Source organism: Danio aesculapii, chromosome 2 (genome assembly GCF_903798145.1).
Source record: "Danio aesculapii chromosome 2, fDanAes4.1, whole genome shotgun sequence".
NCBI lineage: Eukaryota > Metazoa > Chordata > Actinopteri > Cypriniformes > Danionidae > Danio > Danio aesculapii.
Genome location: NC_079436.1, coordinates 6,964,933 through 6,982,254, shown reverse-complemented (window position 1 = coordinate 6,982,254; position 17,322 = coordinate 6,964,933). Strand labels below are relative to the sequence as shown.

The window sequence follows — 17,322 nt, the reverse complement described above, 5'->3', positions numbered from 1 at the left end:
TGGACGTGCATTGTGCATTCAGAGTTGCTCTTCTGCATACCTCGGTTGAAAAGAGTGGTTATTTGAGTTTATACAGCTCGAACCAGTCTGGCCACCCCCCTCTGACCTCTGGCATTGACAAGGCATTTGCGCCCACAGAACTGCCACTGGATATCTTCTCTTTTTCTAACCATTCTCTATAAACCCTAGAGATGGTTGTGCATGAAAATCCCAGTACATCAGCAGTTTCTGAAATACTCAGACCAGCCCGTCTGGCACCAATAACCATGCCACATTCAAAGTCACTTAAATCTCCTTTCTTCCCCATTCTGATGCTCAGTTTGAACTGCAGCAGATCTTCCATGTCTACAGCTGACCATGTCTACATGCCTAAATGCATTGAGTTTCTGCCATGTGATTGGCTGATTAGATATTTGCGACAACAAGCACCTAATAAAGTGGGCGTTAAGTGTATATCAATTAACACAGAACGTCAGCACAGAATGCGAGTTCTCTTATGTGCTTTTAAAAACACGAATGAATTGAAAACATTTAAATAAATAAAAGCACATCTCATGCTGCGATTTACATAATTTCACTGATTTCCATGTGAACAACTGCAGACTGCAAAAAAAGGGGGTGGATTTGACACAGTAATCATTTTAATCTCAATTAATCTTTGTTCATTATCTTTTTATTTTGTTACTTTTAACATTAAATGTTATCTTTTTAAAATAAAATAGCTTTTTTGACATACTTCAGTAAGCAAAAAAAAACATTCTTATCAAAAATAAAGTTAAAGAGTTTTTCCTTAAAACAAGCTAATTAATCTGGCAATGGGGTTAGAAAAATTGTTGTTTTTGCTTTGAAATAAGATTGTGTTTTACCCCATTGGCAAATTGTTTTCCTTGTTTAACGGAAAAACTCACTTAATTTTGACTTATTATTTCTGAAAACAAATTTTTGTTTTTCTTGTCTTGAAAAAGCTTCTTGATTTAAGATTTTTTTTTGATATTTGGACTAGAAAGAAGACAAAACCTCTAAGTAAGAAAAACTTTTTTTTTTTGCACTGGACAAATGTAAGTAAATAATGTTACTTTAAAATTAAACATTTTTCTGTTCTCTCTGTTTTCATTTATTTTAGTTGGTTCTGGGGCCCTGTGGTGACACTGCAGGATTGTCTGGCTGCCTTTTTTGCCAGGGATGAACTAAAAGGTCAGATTTATTTTAAGTCAGATATGTGTAAAAAAAAAAAAGTAGTAGTAGTTTTCTGCTCATTGACAATAGTAAGCATATTAGTTGTACAATTTTAACGAGGAATTTATTTATGTTTTAACAGGAGACAACATGTACAGCTGTGAAAAATGCAAGAAGTATGTACGAATATGTTATTAACCTTATAGAAGGTGATGTTTGAAGAAATTAAAGGGCTAATATCGACTCTTTGGTTGTTTCAGATTACGGAATGGGGTCAAATTCTGCAAAGTTCAGAGCTTGCCAGAGGTAAGCATATGGAGGAGCTTTTATGGTTCTTATTAGGGATGCAATAATACAGAATTCTCATGGTTCAGTTTTATGGCTCGTTTCCACTGACTGGTACAGTACGGTACGGTTCGGTTTGGTACGGGTCACCTTTATCAGGCTTGCGTTTCCACTAACAAGGGTACCCTTTTGGTGGGCGTGGTGTATGACAAAGTTTCAGTCAACGTCATTGTAGCTCGAGGAAATGTCTACAATAAAGCTGTATGGGTCGTTCACATATCATATGAGAAGCACTTCTCACAAAACAGATGCTCATACACATAAATACTTGTGTAGAAATGTTTATTACTAACTTTACTATGAACATGAGTTGATTATAACTGCAGATCAAAGACAGTGCGAAACGTAACGTCTGTAATTATATTAAATAACTAAATAAATGAACATATATAAACACATACAGCCCCTTACAGTCTCCGATATGTTCCCAACTACAGAAGAACTACATAAAGTAGACATTTCACCCGTATTTAATGTGCTCCTTTTTTCCAGCTTCTCCTTTGTTTCTTCACGCTTCACTCTCGCGTTTGTCAGTGTCTGACAGGATCGGGTTTCAAAAGCACATCAATAATCAAGCGCAGGTTATTATCATCAGCTCAAGATGTTTGTTATTTCAGATATAATGTTAGACGCGCGGCGAGCGCTAGCAAGAAAGCGAAACCGCTCGCGCCTCAGACTGGCTCGTAAAAAACTACGGGGCACAGGGTAAATCTGCTCTTCTTCTTGGATTTGTGGCTGTCCATCAAGATGACGACAAGGTTTGTTTGAGCCCAGATCGACCATGGCTCGTTATTATATGTATTTATAATTCCGCTAAAATCTCTCGCTGTGTTTTTCAAACATGGCGGGTTTTTTGTTTTCATTCTGGCTTGTTGCGTAAGCGAATGACGTATCTCTGTAAACCAATAGCGTTCAGCTGCGCGTGTGGCTCCGCCTTTTGGTACCCTTTCTCGTGTTTGGTACCCTTTCGAAAGGGTGCCGAAAAAGTGGTACGGTACGGTTCGGTTCGGTACGCTTTTTGACAGTGGAAACGGCCATAAAAGCGTACCAAACCAAACCGAACCGTACCGTACCACTCAGTGGAAACGGGCCATTAGGGTCATGTTTTGGTATGGTTCGGTGTATGATATGTTCAGTAAAAAACAGGACACTTAAATAAAAATAAAGGAAAGCTTTACATGTAGCAATTTAGCAAAGATATGACTAGAGTACAGAATACTTTTCAGTTTTTTTCAGTTATCTTACAATAGTTTTCAGTTACATAAACTGAATATTATAATCAAATATAACACTGCATAGTAGGGTTGGGTTGATAGAGGATGCCATCATCGATGGCTGATAGACATCACGATGCTGAGCCGGCATCGCGACCCTCCGCCCTGCCCCTGTCACAGCAGCAACCCGCTTGCAAAAAAAATACACACTTAGGCCCCGTTTAAACTGATACGTCTTCGTTTTAAAATGGCATTTTAGTTGTAATATTTCACTTTCACGCTTGTACTTAGTTATAGGAAGTACACCATGTATAGTCCATGTATCAAGTTTGCCTGAAAAGAGCACGAAACCTGCACCGCGGGTTCGTAAACTCTTAAAATATGTGTTACATAAAGTGGTCTTATAATTAAAGGCCTCTCTTGCTTGTCTACAAAATGAATCTTAATACTTAGGTAAACAGGACCTAAAATGCTCACAGTGAGAACTAATGCTGATGCCTCTTTCTTTCTTTGACTGCTGCTGTAATAAAAGCTCTTGAATATTGCAGCAAAGTATTGAAATGCATGTAAGGCACTTTTCTATTATTGCTGGTGCAAGCATAGGTTTGAGTTTTCCTCATTTCTCAGAATTGTTGTTAAAATTGGCATGTGCTTCAGTGTGAATGCAGCCTGTTAGGCTAATAATTATAATTTTATGCTATAATTTTATGCTTAAGTTGCCATGAAACATAAAATAAGCCTTTTTTTCCCATATCGTGACGTTCATTCATTGAAATGGTCCTAAAATAAGAAAAAATGTAGGGTGGTGCATGATTTTGTCTTTCAGGAACCAATTCAAAATGGTAACAAAATGATTGATGAATGGTAGGGCTGTGCTTGTGAATTTTTTTTCTTTCTTTATTTTATTTTATTTTTTTATTTTGTAGTCAAGTTTCAGCTCAATAATCTGTATCACAGCTTCTTACTGCTAAAATGCAGTGAGTGTTAGTTTAAAAAAGGAACTGAAAAGATATTAAGTAACTTAAACATTTATTCAGATTCATTTTTAAATTTTCAGAAATTAAACACAAATTTTTCTTCACAGCTAACAGTAAACACTAATAAAATCACCTTACCTATCTGTAAATCAGAATCAGAATCAGAAAGAGCTTTATTGCCAGGTATGTTCACACATACTAGGAATTTGTTTTCGTGACAGAGCTTCTACAGTGCAACAGGATTACAGAGACAGGACAAAAAACAGATAATAAATATATTTTAAAAAATCGAAGTAAGTAGTTAGTGCAAATATACAGATTGACAAGTGTATGTATGTGTTTATTACTATATACAACGCTATATGTGCAGCTGTTATGTGCAAATTGGCATGTAAAGTGTGTTGTTAAATAAGTGTATATGTGTATAAAAGTGTAAAGCAAGTAGTGATGTTGGTTTCGCAATTATTATCATCAAGTGTTCATGAGATGGATTGCCTGAGGGAAGAAACTGTTTCTGTGTCGGGCTGTTCTGGTGCGCAGTGCTCTGTAGCGTCAACCAGAAGGTAAAAGTTCAAAGAGGCAGTGTGCTGGGTGTGAGGGGTCCAGAGTGATTTTGGCAGCCCTTCTGCTCGCTCTGGATAAGTACAGTTCTTGGGGAGTAGGAAGGGTTGTACCAGTGATTCGCTCAGCAGTCCGAACTATTCGACGTAGTCTTTGGAGGTCGTATTTAAACAAGTATTTAAACAACAACAATTTATAAACAAGTTGAACTCAAATTAGGGAGATCGTGTAGCTTATTATAAAAAACAGAACACAGAACAGAAAACTTTAAAAAACAGAACACTCAAAAATACCGTGGCTGAAACAACTCTGAAATTGTACTTTCCAGTTGCTTCCTACTAGATTGAGTGTCACTGGCAATACTTTCAGTTGACTTTTTTTCAAGACACTCCTCATATAGCCGCCTGTGGTGCTTTTTTTAGGTGATTGTTGTATTTCCTCTTGCTGCGGCAAGAATACTATGACAGCTCTATGACCGTTTGTTTGTTTTGTATTGTTGGTGTGAATGGACTTAAGCAGGGCGGAAATGAGACACGCCCTTATAGCCCCGCCCTATACGTATTCAATGTGACCACAAGTAAAGGAGTCATTTTGAGTGGGAGAGAAGGTTATGGTATTTGATCAAAGATTATGAGAGCAAATAAAATTTTACAAAATAATGAAGTACATTGTTTCTACACTATAGATATAAAAGTAAGAAGAGTCCATTTTAATTTCATAATTTCACATGTTTTTGTTGTTGAAACTTGAAAAAGTACCTGCTTTGTTAATATTTTGTCTTCCGTCTCCTGTCTCCCTGACAGATTTTGTGCATTCATCTTAAGCGCTTCAGACATGAACTTATGTTCTCCACCAAAATCGGCACTCATGTGTCCTTCCCTCTGGAAGGCCTCGAAATGCAGCCCTTCTTGGCCAAGGACAGCTCTGCCCTGACCACCACCTATGACCTGCTGTCAGTCATCTGCCACCATGGCACTGCCAGCAGTAAGTTTACTATAACTTTAGTTTAACTTTTAATATAAGTTTTTAGTCATTAGCCATCCACATATTTTTATGCGCAGTTTGGAATATTGCATAAAAAATGCTTGATTGAAACTGCAAGATGCGCATAACTTTTGAAAACAAGTATTAATTACTTATGTGCACGACTTAATAGGATAAACTTTCTTTCTGATAAAAATAGAAAAAATCGCATAAACTATGAAGGAGACACTGTATTAATAAATCAAGTATGCGCATCAAAAAGTAAAGATTTTTTAAAGAAATTATGTGATAAAAATAGGTTCAATGGGATGGCATTAATTAAATTAAATTAATTAAATATCTGAAATGTTGTTTTGGTCATTCCTAAAATGCAAAGTCTATATGATTTAAAATTACAGTAATATTGGGGAATCATAATAACTTAAAATTACTATTGGAAAATATGTGAAAATGCTGTTTATTTCAGGGATGGAAAAAGAAAACTGGAATTTCAGCAATCTTTACTCCAGTCTTCAATGCATTCAGAAAGCATTCTACTATGCTGATCATTAAATATGACCAAATCAGCATGATTATGATAGTAATTATATGAATTATTATGAATTAGTTTTGGTACTCAACTAGTAATAATGGTGTTGATATTGTTTTTGCTATATGATGTTTTTGCCGAACTTGTGTTTTTTTTTTCTTCCAGGATTATCAACTGCATTTATCTAAAATAGAAAACTTTTGTAAATTCTAAGATTATAAGTCATTCAAATTATGAGGAAGTTTTATGCATCCTTGCTGAGAAAAATAGTTAAAAGTCTAACCTTATGCATGATATCACATTTTTACCGATATCTGATATGCCGATATATTTTAACAAATGTTTTACCCAATATCTGATGCCAGTGTTAAAGACTACATATAGACTTTAATATTGCACTTGATGAAAAAAAAAAAAAATAGCTGAAAATACAACCTTGTTGGTGCCAATAGCCTAGTGGTTAAATGCGCCACATATAGCACCATGGTGCTCACGGCGACAAGTGCAATTCCTGGCTCGAGGTCCTTTGCCAACCCTTCTCCTCTTTCTGTTCCCAGTACTTTCCTGTCTGTAACCTCCACTATCCTATTCAAATAAAGGGTGAAAAAACCCTAAAAATAATTATTTAAAAAATCTATCCCTAAACTAGGGATGCACAAAATCACATTTTTGCCGATATCCGATATGCTGATATATTTCAGCAGATTTCGGCCAATATCTGACACCAATTTTTAGACTACACGTAGACTTAAATGTTGTTCTTGATGAAAAAAAAAAAAAATAATTGTTAAAAATCTAACCTTGTCTGTGTCAATAGCCTAGTGGTTAAGTGCTCTGCCATAAAGCACCATGGTGCTCACGGTGACCTGAGTTTGATTCCCTGCTCGATGTCCTTTACTGACTCTTCCCCTCTTTATGCTCCCAGTACTTTCTTGTCTGTAACCTCCACTATCCTATCCAAATTAAAGGTGAAAAACCCCTAGAAAATAATAATAGAAAAATCTAACCTTAAACTAGGGATGCACAATATCACTTTTTTCCGATGTGCCGATATATTTCAACAAATTTTGCCCAATATTTAAGACTACATATGGACTTAAATGTTGTGCTTGATGAAAAAATAAATAGTTAATCTTACCTTAAACTAGGGATGCACGATATTGGATTTTTGCTTATATCAGATATGTCGGTATATTTCAACTGTTGGCCAATATACAATACTATTATTTAAGTCTACATGTATTTAATTTTACTGGAATCATTTTGGCCTTTTTAATGCAAAATCTGTTTTTGTTTGTATATTTAGACTGTTGTTTATGTTTATAATTATCAATAGCTATGTTTCCATCCACCTATTTTTATGCACATTTTTCAATTTTGAAAATATGCATAAAAAACCTATGTGCATAACTGAGTAGGATAAACTTTTATTCGTTAAGAAAAGATGCGCATAAACTACGATGGAAACACTTTTACCAAACAAATTCCAGTATGCGCATTAAAAAAGGTCATGTGATTTTGTGATAAGAGATCATGTGATGATAAAAATGTGTGTAAATGGACAAACCAGAAGGCTGAGCACATTGTATAACATCTGAACTGTTGTTTTGGTCATTCTAAATTGCCTTACCGTTTGTGTATTAGCGTTATTACATTGTTAATTACCTCCAGAATCAAGAGCGTCTGTGCTCCACGTCTGACACTTTCAAACGCCACCGCACATTCGCTTAGTGTCAGGATTGTCTTCGGAGGCGCAATTCATTTATTAGATGAAGAAAAGATTGATGCAGCTTCTCCTACTGCAGCAAATTCCGTTTTTACTGTTGATATTTGGCACCAGTTAATCAGGAAGTGACGATTTTTGACTCGTTGGATAGAAACGCTGCTTTATTCGCACGTCTTTTATGCGATAATCCAGTTTTGCGCATAAAGTTCATTCGCATTTTTGGATGGAAACATAGCTAATGACACTAATTAGTTTAAATGCTGAAATCAGCCGATTCTGATTACATGCTGATAATAATGCATCCCCACTTCAAACTTTACAATACTATTATCATTTCCACCAAAAAAAAAACAAACAAACATTGAAAATAAGATTTTTTTTTGTTAGCACCAAATTACAGTTATAATTCTAAAAGATCATATGACTCTGAAGACTAGATTAATAGTTGTTAAAAAGCTTTGAATCACAGAATAAATTTCCTTTTGGTTTCGGGTGGTGAATGCTCTTTCTCTCTTCCTTTTTTGTGCTGCATATATTGATTGAAATAGAAGACAGGGCAATGGGAACAGAAAATGTCTGATGATGCATAAGTTTCGTGTTCCAGATCATGTGTGTTGAGCTGTAGGCTTAGATGAGGCTGATAATTGAATGTTCTTTTTATTTTGTTTAAGGTGGCCACTATATTGCCTATTGTCGGAATGAGCTGAACCAGCTGTGGTACGAGTTTGACGACCAGAGCGTTACTGAAGTTTCGGAGTCCTGTGTCCAAAATGCTGAGGCATATGTGCTGTTTTACAAGTGAGAACACACACACACAGACACAGACACAGACACAGACACAGACACAGACACAGACACAGACACAGACACAGACACAGACACAGACACAGACACAGACACAGACACACACACACACACACACACACACACAAAATTCACTCATAAACTGTTAATTGTCAGGAAACTATGCTATTTGTGGTAAAAGTATTTAATTTATTTAATATTTTAATTTAATCTAGACTTTCTTCCTCTGGCTTCCAATAATTTGATTAATAGAAAGTACACATGTTTTTTATTTTCTAAATTGATTCTTAATCTATTACAACAGTCTGCAGAACATTATATACGCATTATTATATATTATACACACAAGAAAATATATTGATTTGTCTATCAACAATTGAAAACCCATTGATATATCAATTGTTGAATGCCATTAATGAAGAATGAAAAAATAAGTTCAAACATTCTTTGTTAACTTAAACAAAGCCATACATTACATTTTTGTTAATGGGATTCTGTTTTGTTTGAAAGTCTTTAAAATTGTGGGGAAAAAAGTCAGACCTGCTAAGTTCAGCTTGTAGAGCTTTGCTTTTCTGCTTTTGAGCACCGCAGATCAAACGGATTTCAATTATTGTTATTATATGCATGTATTATAGGATATATGGATATTAGAGTTAGTTTTATGTGTTTTCAAATTACATAATTTAATCAAGGATGCTTTCAAATTAATTTATCCAAGGATGTAATGATCAGTCAGACAACAACAATAATAATAATAATAATAATAATAATAATAATAACAGTAATAAATATTGCTGCAAGCAGCAATTATCGGGGCCAAGCAGCAACATCATAAACAAGCAAGGCAACAGGAAAATTCTATAACTTTTTGGCAGCAAAAAGGAAGTTGTGTCAATTAGGGAATAAATTATATCAATATTCTTTGTATAGTACAAGGAATCTGCAAGACAAGTCACATGACAATGGACAAAACTAACCAAAAGTCATTTGATCAATTTTGAATGATTTCTATTGAAAGAATTTAGTTGTTTGTCAATTTTACCCAGAAGGTGGCACAAACTGAGGTAGTTTGGTCAAAGTCAGGTCTAGATCACACACATTAAGTTTGGTTTCAATACTTCTAACTAGGGCTTCATTTTTGCCGGAACACACCGGATCCGGCACCTCATTTTACTGATCCCCCTCCTCAGCCGCCCTCCTCCTCAGTCCACTGGTTACTTTCATTTTCATCTGCGACTCCCCAACTCTCTTCACTTTCGTCCGTGACACCCCCGCCCCGCTTCCTTTCATCCACGTGACACCTCTCCATCCTCGGGCAACAGGCCGGATCCGTTACACCGATCTGTTTCGGGACCTCACAATTCAAAAATTAAGCACTGCTTGTAACCATTGCAGTGATTCAGCCTGCAATATAATCTGGCAACATTACATCAAGTTTGCGCATATGCTAAATGACAACAGTTTTGTCTATCGACATGAATTCTGTAACTTGGTCTACATGGTTTGAAGATGATCTGAGTCAAATTTGGTGAAGATTGGACCAACAGTTTAGGAGGAGTTAAAAAAAAGAATGGTTTGAGCAAAATCAAAATGGTGGACAAGAAGTTTGGCAGATTATGGCATAATAGGTATCTATGTTGTCGGCATGATCCAAGGAATAATTTGAGACCAATTTAATCAAAATAAGCATAAATAAATAAATATAAGCATAAAGCATAAGCATTAATAATAGCTAATGAATGTCTTATAACTCTTAAATCCTAGGTGGCGCTGTCACCAAATTTTTATAGTGTGGCCAGTTGGTGTCTTTATCTTTATTTATAATCTTTATCTTTAACTTTCGCAGAGATACAGCCTCAGATGTGGTTTGGCATCATGCCATCACATTTGTTAGTGCAATAAACAAAAACCCTTACACCTATCGACTCAAATTCCATAACTTTTTGTCGGCATGATCTAAAGATGATCAAACGATGTAGGAAGAGTTCGAAAAAGTAGGTTTTTGACTTAAGGCTAGATGGTGGACAGGAAGTTCAGTTAATTAAGGCTTAAATGGTATCGAAATTCTCAGGACAACCCAAGGAATGTATCAAGACAAATTTCATCACAATAGGCAAAATAAGTCAAAAGTTATTAGCATTTTAAGAAATATCATTATAACGTTTGACCATAAGATGGGGATGTGACGAAACTTTTTGAGCACCTTCAGGGCACTGTCCCGAACATATATACAGAGTTTTATAACCATTTGTCAATGCGTCCGTAAAATATAGAAACTTTTGACATAATTCAAAATGGCCGACGGCCAAAATGGCTGACCCGGGAAAATCAGACGTCATTCGACTCAGCATGCTCCACCGGATGTAAAGATAATTTTATGAATTGTGGACAAAGGGTTTAGAAGTTATAATCAAAAAAGTAATTTTTTTGGTATCTCCGGAGCACTAGGGGGCAGTGCGCCAAAACGCTGGAGCCCATTCAGATTTTGGTTGTGACAATACACACAAAGTTTGGTGTGTTTGGAGATAACACCTTAGGTAATTTTTCGCAAGCTCTTCGTTAAATTTGTTCACAAGTTAATCAAAAACGGTTCGCCTAATCAACTTGAATTGCATAACTTTAGGTCCGCATGGTTGTAGATCATGTGATTCAATTTTAGACCAGTTAGTTCAAATAAGTTTTACGAAAAATATGAAATAGCGAAAAAAAATTTCATGATGGAAAATGACGTCATAGAGTGAGTTTGAATCGGCTTTAGCCAAGGAATCAGAGAGAAAAGAATTTTGATTGTAGCCCATTCGGTTCAAAAGTTATAAAGATTAAGACTTTGGTGCATGGAAAATAAAAGATTTTAGATATTATAAAAACAGATTTATGTAAACAAATTGTAATTTTAAATGCTTAAAATCCTGTAAATGAATGAATATTTGGTAGTCATCACTATGCTGCCTTTAAATAAATACATGTCAGTAAAGGCGTATGAAAATGTTAAAATATGATGTTTTTTGACACTTACTTTACACTTTATATCCTTTATGGGCCTATTTGAGACTTTTTTTTTTTTTTTTGAGATAAATGGTTAAATGTTGTTTCACATGATTTACTAAAGATTATTACCTATTTATTTTCCCCTAGCATTGCGTACAAAGTAAAAACAATGATGCAGCTATTTAGCAAAAAAAGCTCAAGGTTGTTTTGTGCAGGGAAAATGGCCTTGAGTCTAACTGTAAATCTCTGTGCTGTGAAGCATGCACGCTGACAGTCACTAAGTGGAACTGATATCATTTGTGTGTGTGTGTGTGTGTAACAGGAAGAGTAATGATGAGACTCAGAAGGAGAGGAGGAAGGTGACCAGTCTGTTCAACATGATGGAGCCAAGCCTCCTGCAGTTCTACATCTCCCGCCAGTGGCTGAACAAGTTCAAAACTTTCGCTGAGCCAGGACCCATTTCCAACCATGACTTCCTGTGTGCCCACGGAGGTGACGACTCCTCTTATTAAGCCTTTTAGCACTTTTCTCATTGTGAAGTAATGTAATTGCTAAATTCCAGAAATGTTACGGAGGTTAAGTGCTCCAACATCCCTTTCAGTGATTATATCTGTTTTTTTCCTTGCTTCCTCTTGAATGTAACTTGAAATTACAGTCTGAGATCAGCGATTTTACGTCAATGTCCTCAGAAAGCATTTCAAAGGCCTTTTACTTCAATTCTTCTCACTAGTTTGAACAGATTCAAATAAGTTTAACAGAAAATATCTGATTAATTACAAGCCAACATGCTGTTATACCATTTAAACATATTGGCTTTATTTTTAACGATCTAGGTGCAAAGTCTAAAGCGCAAAAGCACTAAGGGTGTGTCTGAATCCACTTGTGCTATTTTAAGGACCGCGGCGCATGGTGTAACAGGGTTGTGCTTATTCTCTTAATGAGTTATGGGTGTGTTTTGAGAATAAACCAATCAGAGTCTCATCTACCATTCCCTTTAAGAGTCAGTTACGTCACGTCATGGCGCATTTGCTATTTACGTAGCGAGACAAACTATCTGCTGTGCAAGGATAAAGAACAAGCCTCCTCCATTAGGCCTCTTTACTTTCTCTTTCTCTCTTCAGTGGAGTAAGGAAACAGTGTTGTACGCACTCCACTGAAGACATCCATTAGCCTACATATTTAATTTAGTTTTTAAGCTAATTAGGGCTGTGCGATTTGGGAAAACTATCTAATCTAATTTCTTTTTAAAAATGTATTCTTTTTTTGACATATTGCGATTTCGATTTGATTAGCGATTTAATTTTGTAGGTTAGCGTCATCTTTATCACAGCTTCTTACTGCTAAAATGCAGTGAGTGTTAGTTAAAAAAGGACCTTCAAAGATATTAACTTATATTAGCAAACAACTCTGAAATTGTACATTGCTGTTGCTAGCTACTAGATTGAGTGTGACTGGCAGTACTTTTAGTTAACTTTTCAGCAAGACACTCCTCGCTTTTTTAGGTGCTGGTTGTTGTATTTCCTTGTGCTGTGGCAACAATTCTGCGACAGCTTTTACAATTGACCTGGTTTTGTTTGGTGTCTGTGACTTTAAAACCAAGATATTCCCATATTATTGAGGTGCAGTTTTTCTCTGATATTAATGAATCTATTAATGCTTCTAAAGCAGCAGACGCCATCATCCCACTCGTTCACGATTTCCTGTTTTTTTTTTTTATTGTGGGTGTTTCACATAGTTCGGTTGCGCAGTTCTGATTGGGCAGAACGAAAGTGTGCTCACTCAATTGGCTAGTAAGACTGTCACACACAGACAGCAGTCACGCATTTGCTCTGGGGGTGAAAGTAAATCAGGTTTATTTTGTACATCATAACAACAGATCCATACAGCAGTGGATATTAACCTGTATCCTGTCACATATACGTGCAAAGCTAAATGCGCACACTGTATGTGTGTGTGTGTGTGTGTTCGTGTATGTCTGCGCTATGTGTGTGTGTGTGTCTGCACTGTGTGTCTTCGCTGTGTGTGTGTGCGCGTGTGAACTTTGTTCAACTTTGAACTGTGTGACTCATCGTTGCAACTCCACAACAAATGCATCAAATACTGATTGGTAACGTTCTTACTGTAGTATTTCTTACAAAAGTTACGTGAGATCTGCTTCCTGTGGCAGCCGAGGGCAGCGAATGAGACTAGCCTTAAAGGCGCAGTACAAAAAAACAGCAACATGCTTTTACCAGCTATAAAACAGAAACTTCAGACAGCTATAATAAATAATATAAGAAATAAATGGGTGTTTTGAGCTGAAACTTTACAGACACCTTCTGGGGACCCAAAAGACTTCTCTTAAATCTGGAAAAAATAATCTAGGTTAGGTCTGTGCAATTAATCAAAAATCCGGTTTCGATTTCGATTTTGGCTTCTAACGATTATGAAAAACCATTGATCGAGATAAACGAGTATTGCATCATATACCACCCCTTTCCAGTTGTACACATTTGTTGCTCTGCAAAGCTCAGTTCTATGTGAAAATGACTAAAAGCATGTATTGTAATGTAACTTTTACAGCACGGGATGCGCATCATTCATTGATGAACATTCGAATCATTCATATTTTGAAAAGCGCGAAAGAGCACATGCTGTTCTGTGTGTGCACGTCGCGATTAGCCTCGGACAGGCTCGGAGACGAGCAGAGCACACACACATTTAACGCCATCTTAATGCGAGCGCTTTAATGGTCAAATGCATGCAAATGTGTGTCAGAGCGCGGTGTTTAGTGATTATTCATATTAACCCTCATTTGTGTAATAAACAAACAAGTTGAGAATCAAAAGACATGTGAAAGAGAAACCATATCAGAGCCGCACTATTCTTAAAGTGACAGCGCGCAATATTCCTGCTGCCACCTGTTTTTATTATTAATCAAACAACAAAAGGAGAAAGTCCCTCACTGCTCTTGACTGAAGGACTTTTGTAGCTAAAGTTTTATTCTTACAGTGAAGATGCTTAAAGCACAGTTTAAACATAACATATTTAATAACTGATTTCTAATAACTGATTTCTTTTATCTTTGCTATGATGACAGTACATTATATTTTACTAGATATTGTTCAAGATACTAGTATTCAGCTTAAAGTGACATTTAAAGGCTTAACTAGGCAAGTCATTGTATAACAGTAGTTCCTTCTGCAGACAATCAAAAATATGTATTGCTTAAAGGGGCTAATAATATTGAGCTATTAAAAATAGGTTTCCAAATATTTAAACCTGCTTTTATTCTAGCTGAAATAAAAAAAATAAGCCTTTCTCCAGAAGAAAACAATATTATAGGAAATACTGTGAAAAATTCCTCTGTTAAACATAATTTGAGAAATGTTTCTTTTGTAAAAAATTCACAGGAGGGCGAATAATTTTGACTTTAACTGATAATCGTTTTGAATAATCGTGATTACAATTATGACCAAAATAATCGTGATTATGATTTTTCCCATAATCGAGCAGCCCTAACCTAGGTGCCCTTTAATAAAACATGAACAAATACATACAGTGAGCTAGAGCAGTATTTCCCAACCCTGTTCCTGGAGGCGCACCAACAGTACATATTTTGGATGTCTCCTTTTTCTGACCCATTAACTTCAGGTGTTGGAGTCTCTTCTGATGTTATGATAAGTTGATTCAGGTGTGTTTGATTAGGGAGAGGTTGAAAATGTGTACTGTTGGTGTGCCTTCAGGAACAGGGTTGGGAAACACTGAGCTAGAGCATTATTATCTGACATTTTTATTATCAGCCGTTCAACAGTAATATTATTTACTGTACTTTACTCACCCACAAATCAAACACTGTAAAAGAAAAATAAATCTATTCAATTTTTACAGTATAACTGTATAAAACTCAGTGCTTTTATAAAATAAAATAAAAATAAAGAAATATGAATAATGGAGACATGGTAGCTCAGTGGTTAGCACTGTTACAGTGCTAACCACTGAGCTTTAGCTTCTAGTTATTTATGAATCTTCTTCAATGCAGTTTCATGATAACTTTTATGGAAAAGATCCCTAATTGTCATATTGAGTAGCAAAAATCTAACTCGAAACCTTGTTTTATTTTTCTATTTTAACAGGTATTCCGCCAAATAAGGCTGCGTACATTGATGATCTTGTTTTGATGATTCCCCAAAACGTGTGGGACCACCTCTATAGCAGGTAAGAGTTGTCACTGCTCTTTTCCTGGCTTCCTGTGCGAGTTCAGGTTTTTATTAAATGCTGATTGTTGGCTCACTGTTTGTAGGTATGGAGGTGGACCTGCCGTCAATCACTTGTATGTCTGCCACACCTGCCAGAATGAGATTGAGAAGCTGGAGAAACGACGCAAGAATGAGCTGGACATGTTTGTTCGGGTAAGAGCTGCAGCTGATGTTGTTATTGCTGTCATTTGATATTAAAGAGGACCTATTATGCCACTTTTTACAAGATCTCAAATAAGACTTGAGTGTGTAGGTTTCCGATCAAAGTGCCACACAAATAAGTTTAATACATTTTTGAAACTGTCCGTTTTAGGCTTTGATCCTAATTGTGCCATTGTGGTGTCAGTCGCTTTAAATTCAATTTAGAGGGCGGAGCTACAAATGCTATGTGTCAGCATAGTGGCAAATTCAAAAACAAGACTAACGTCCAATGTTTATGAGGGAGAGGTCGTCATTAATGGGCGAGGCTTTTCCCCTCTGATGACACGCACAAAGGGAGAATGTCAATCAAAATGTTTCGGCGGATTTATTTTCTGATTATAAAAAATAAAATTAACTAATGTTACCGTAAGAAGCTGGTTAAAAATTCTAGTCAAAGACACTAGAATACACAAGACATGTCACTCGTATAGTTTTGAATGGGGAAAAGTGTAACGGTCAATATGGGGAATGAAGCCCCACCTACTAGTACAGATGCCAATCATCGATCGATAAAGACTGACGTTTCTCCGGGGAGAAGCTCAGATCAGACGTATGCTTTTATGACAGTTTGGTGGTCAACAAACGAACACTTGCTTCACAGACATAAGAAATATATCCACATAAAGCTTGAAATATGTACTTTTAAATGAATCCACTACATTTGAAAACAAAAGTTTTTTGGTTTTGTAATTTGTATGAAACAAACATGAGGTACAGTCCACCCTGTCAAACGCACATCACATGTCAGTAAATGCCCAAAAACTTGTAAACGAAAGAATATGTCATTTCTGGAGGAAATTCACCATCAAGTCCAAGTTGTGAATTACTTAAGAAGAGCAGCGCGATCTGACAAAGCATTATCCAGATGATGATAATGTGCAGAACGGCCATAAATGAGGTTGGTGTTGTGATCCCGTTCCTTTCAAGTGCTCAAGTGCATTCGCTTGTTTACCTAAAAATATGCAGATTTCGTTTGATTTGAATGTTTAGAAACGAAACTAATGAGACAGCCGCTGTTTAATTATATTGGTGATTCCAAATATGTAATGTAATCGTAAACCTGGCAAACAGTTTTGGAGAATTTGATGTTTCCCCATTCAGAGAGATTGCCTAAGCATACTGCCAAAAAGGGCATTTAAAGATGGCTGCCGAATTAAATGACTTGCCTTAAAGGGACTTTGTTAAAGTCACAGACAGTTGCCATTTAACTGTGTTTAAACTTCTTATAAAGTGATTTTTTTTTGCATAATAGGTCCCCTTTAACATTCCAAGTTGATCATTTAACAGTTAATGACTGATCAACAAATAGAATAAAACAAAGAAAAAACAATTAATTAAATTAAACAGACATCCTAAACTGTCATCTGTTGCATCGTGTTTCATGTTGCATTTGTGCTGGTATATATGACTGTGTCATATAGCGTAGCAACTTTCACATATTTCAGTTTTTTACATTTTGGAAGAAGGAAAATTTTGTAAAGTAAATGTCATTTGAACAACCAGATGCATTTAGACCTGTCCAGCTTTATCTGGAATGCTTCCAAGACTACCTCCTGAAGTGGTTAAAATGAACGAATAT

General features: G+C 36.0%; 1 protein-coding gene across 1 annotated transcript in view; it reads left to right on the top strand.

Moving 5' to 3' along the window:
- usp33 (ubiquitin specific peptidase 33) overlaps positions 1 to 17,322 on the top strand; it is a 64,056-nt gene that overhangs the window by 33,179 nt on the left and 13,555 nt on the right. Inside the window, exons 14-21 of the mRNA XM_056471806.1 lie at positions 1,124 to 1,194; positions 1,319 to 1,352; positions 1,437 to 1,482; positions 5,077 to 5,257; positions 8,184 to 8,310; positions 11,627 to 11,796; positions 15,420 to 15,501; positions 15,587 to 15,695. Coding sequence (XP_056327781.1) covers positions 1,124 to 1,194; positions 1,319 to 1,352; positions 1,437 to 1,482; positions 5,077 to 5,257; positions 8,184 to 8,310; positions 11,627 to 11,796; positions 15,420 to 15,501; positions 15,587 to 15,695 — 820 coding nt within the window. The remainder of the gene's footprint in view (positions 1 to 1,123; positions 1,195 to 1,318; positions 1,353 to 1,436; positions 1,483 to 5,076; positions 5,258 to 8,183; positions 8,311 to 11,626; positions 11,797 to 15,419; positions 15,502 to 15,586; positions 15,696 to 17,322) is intronic.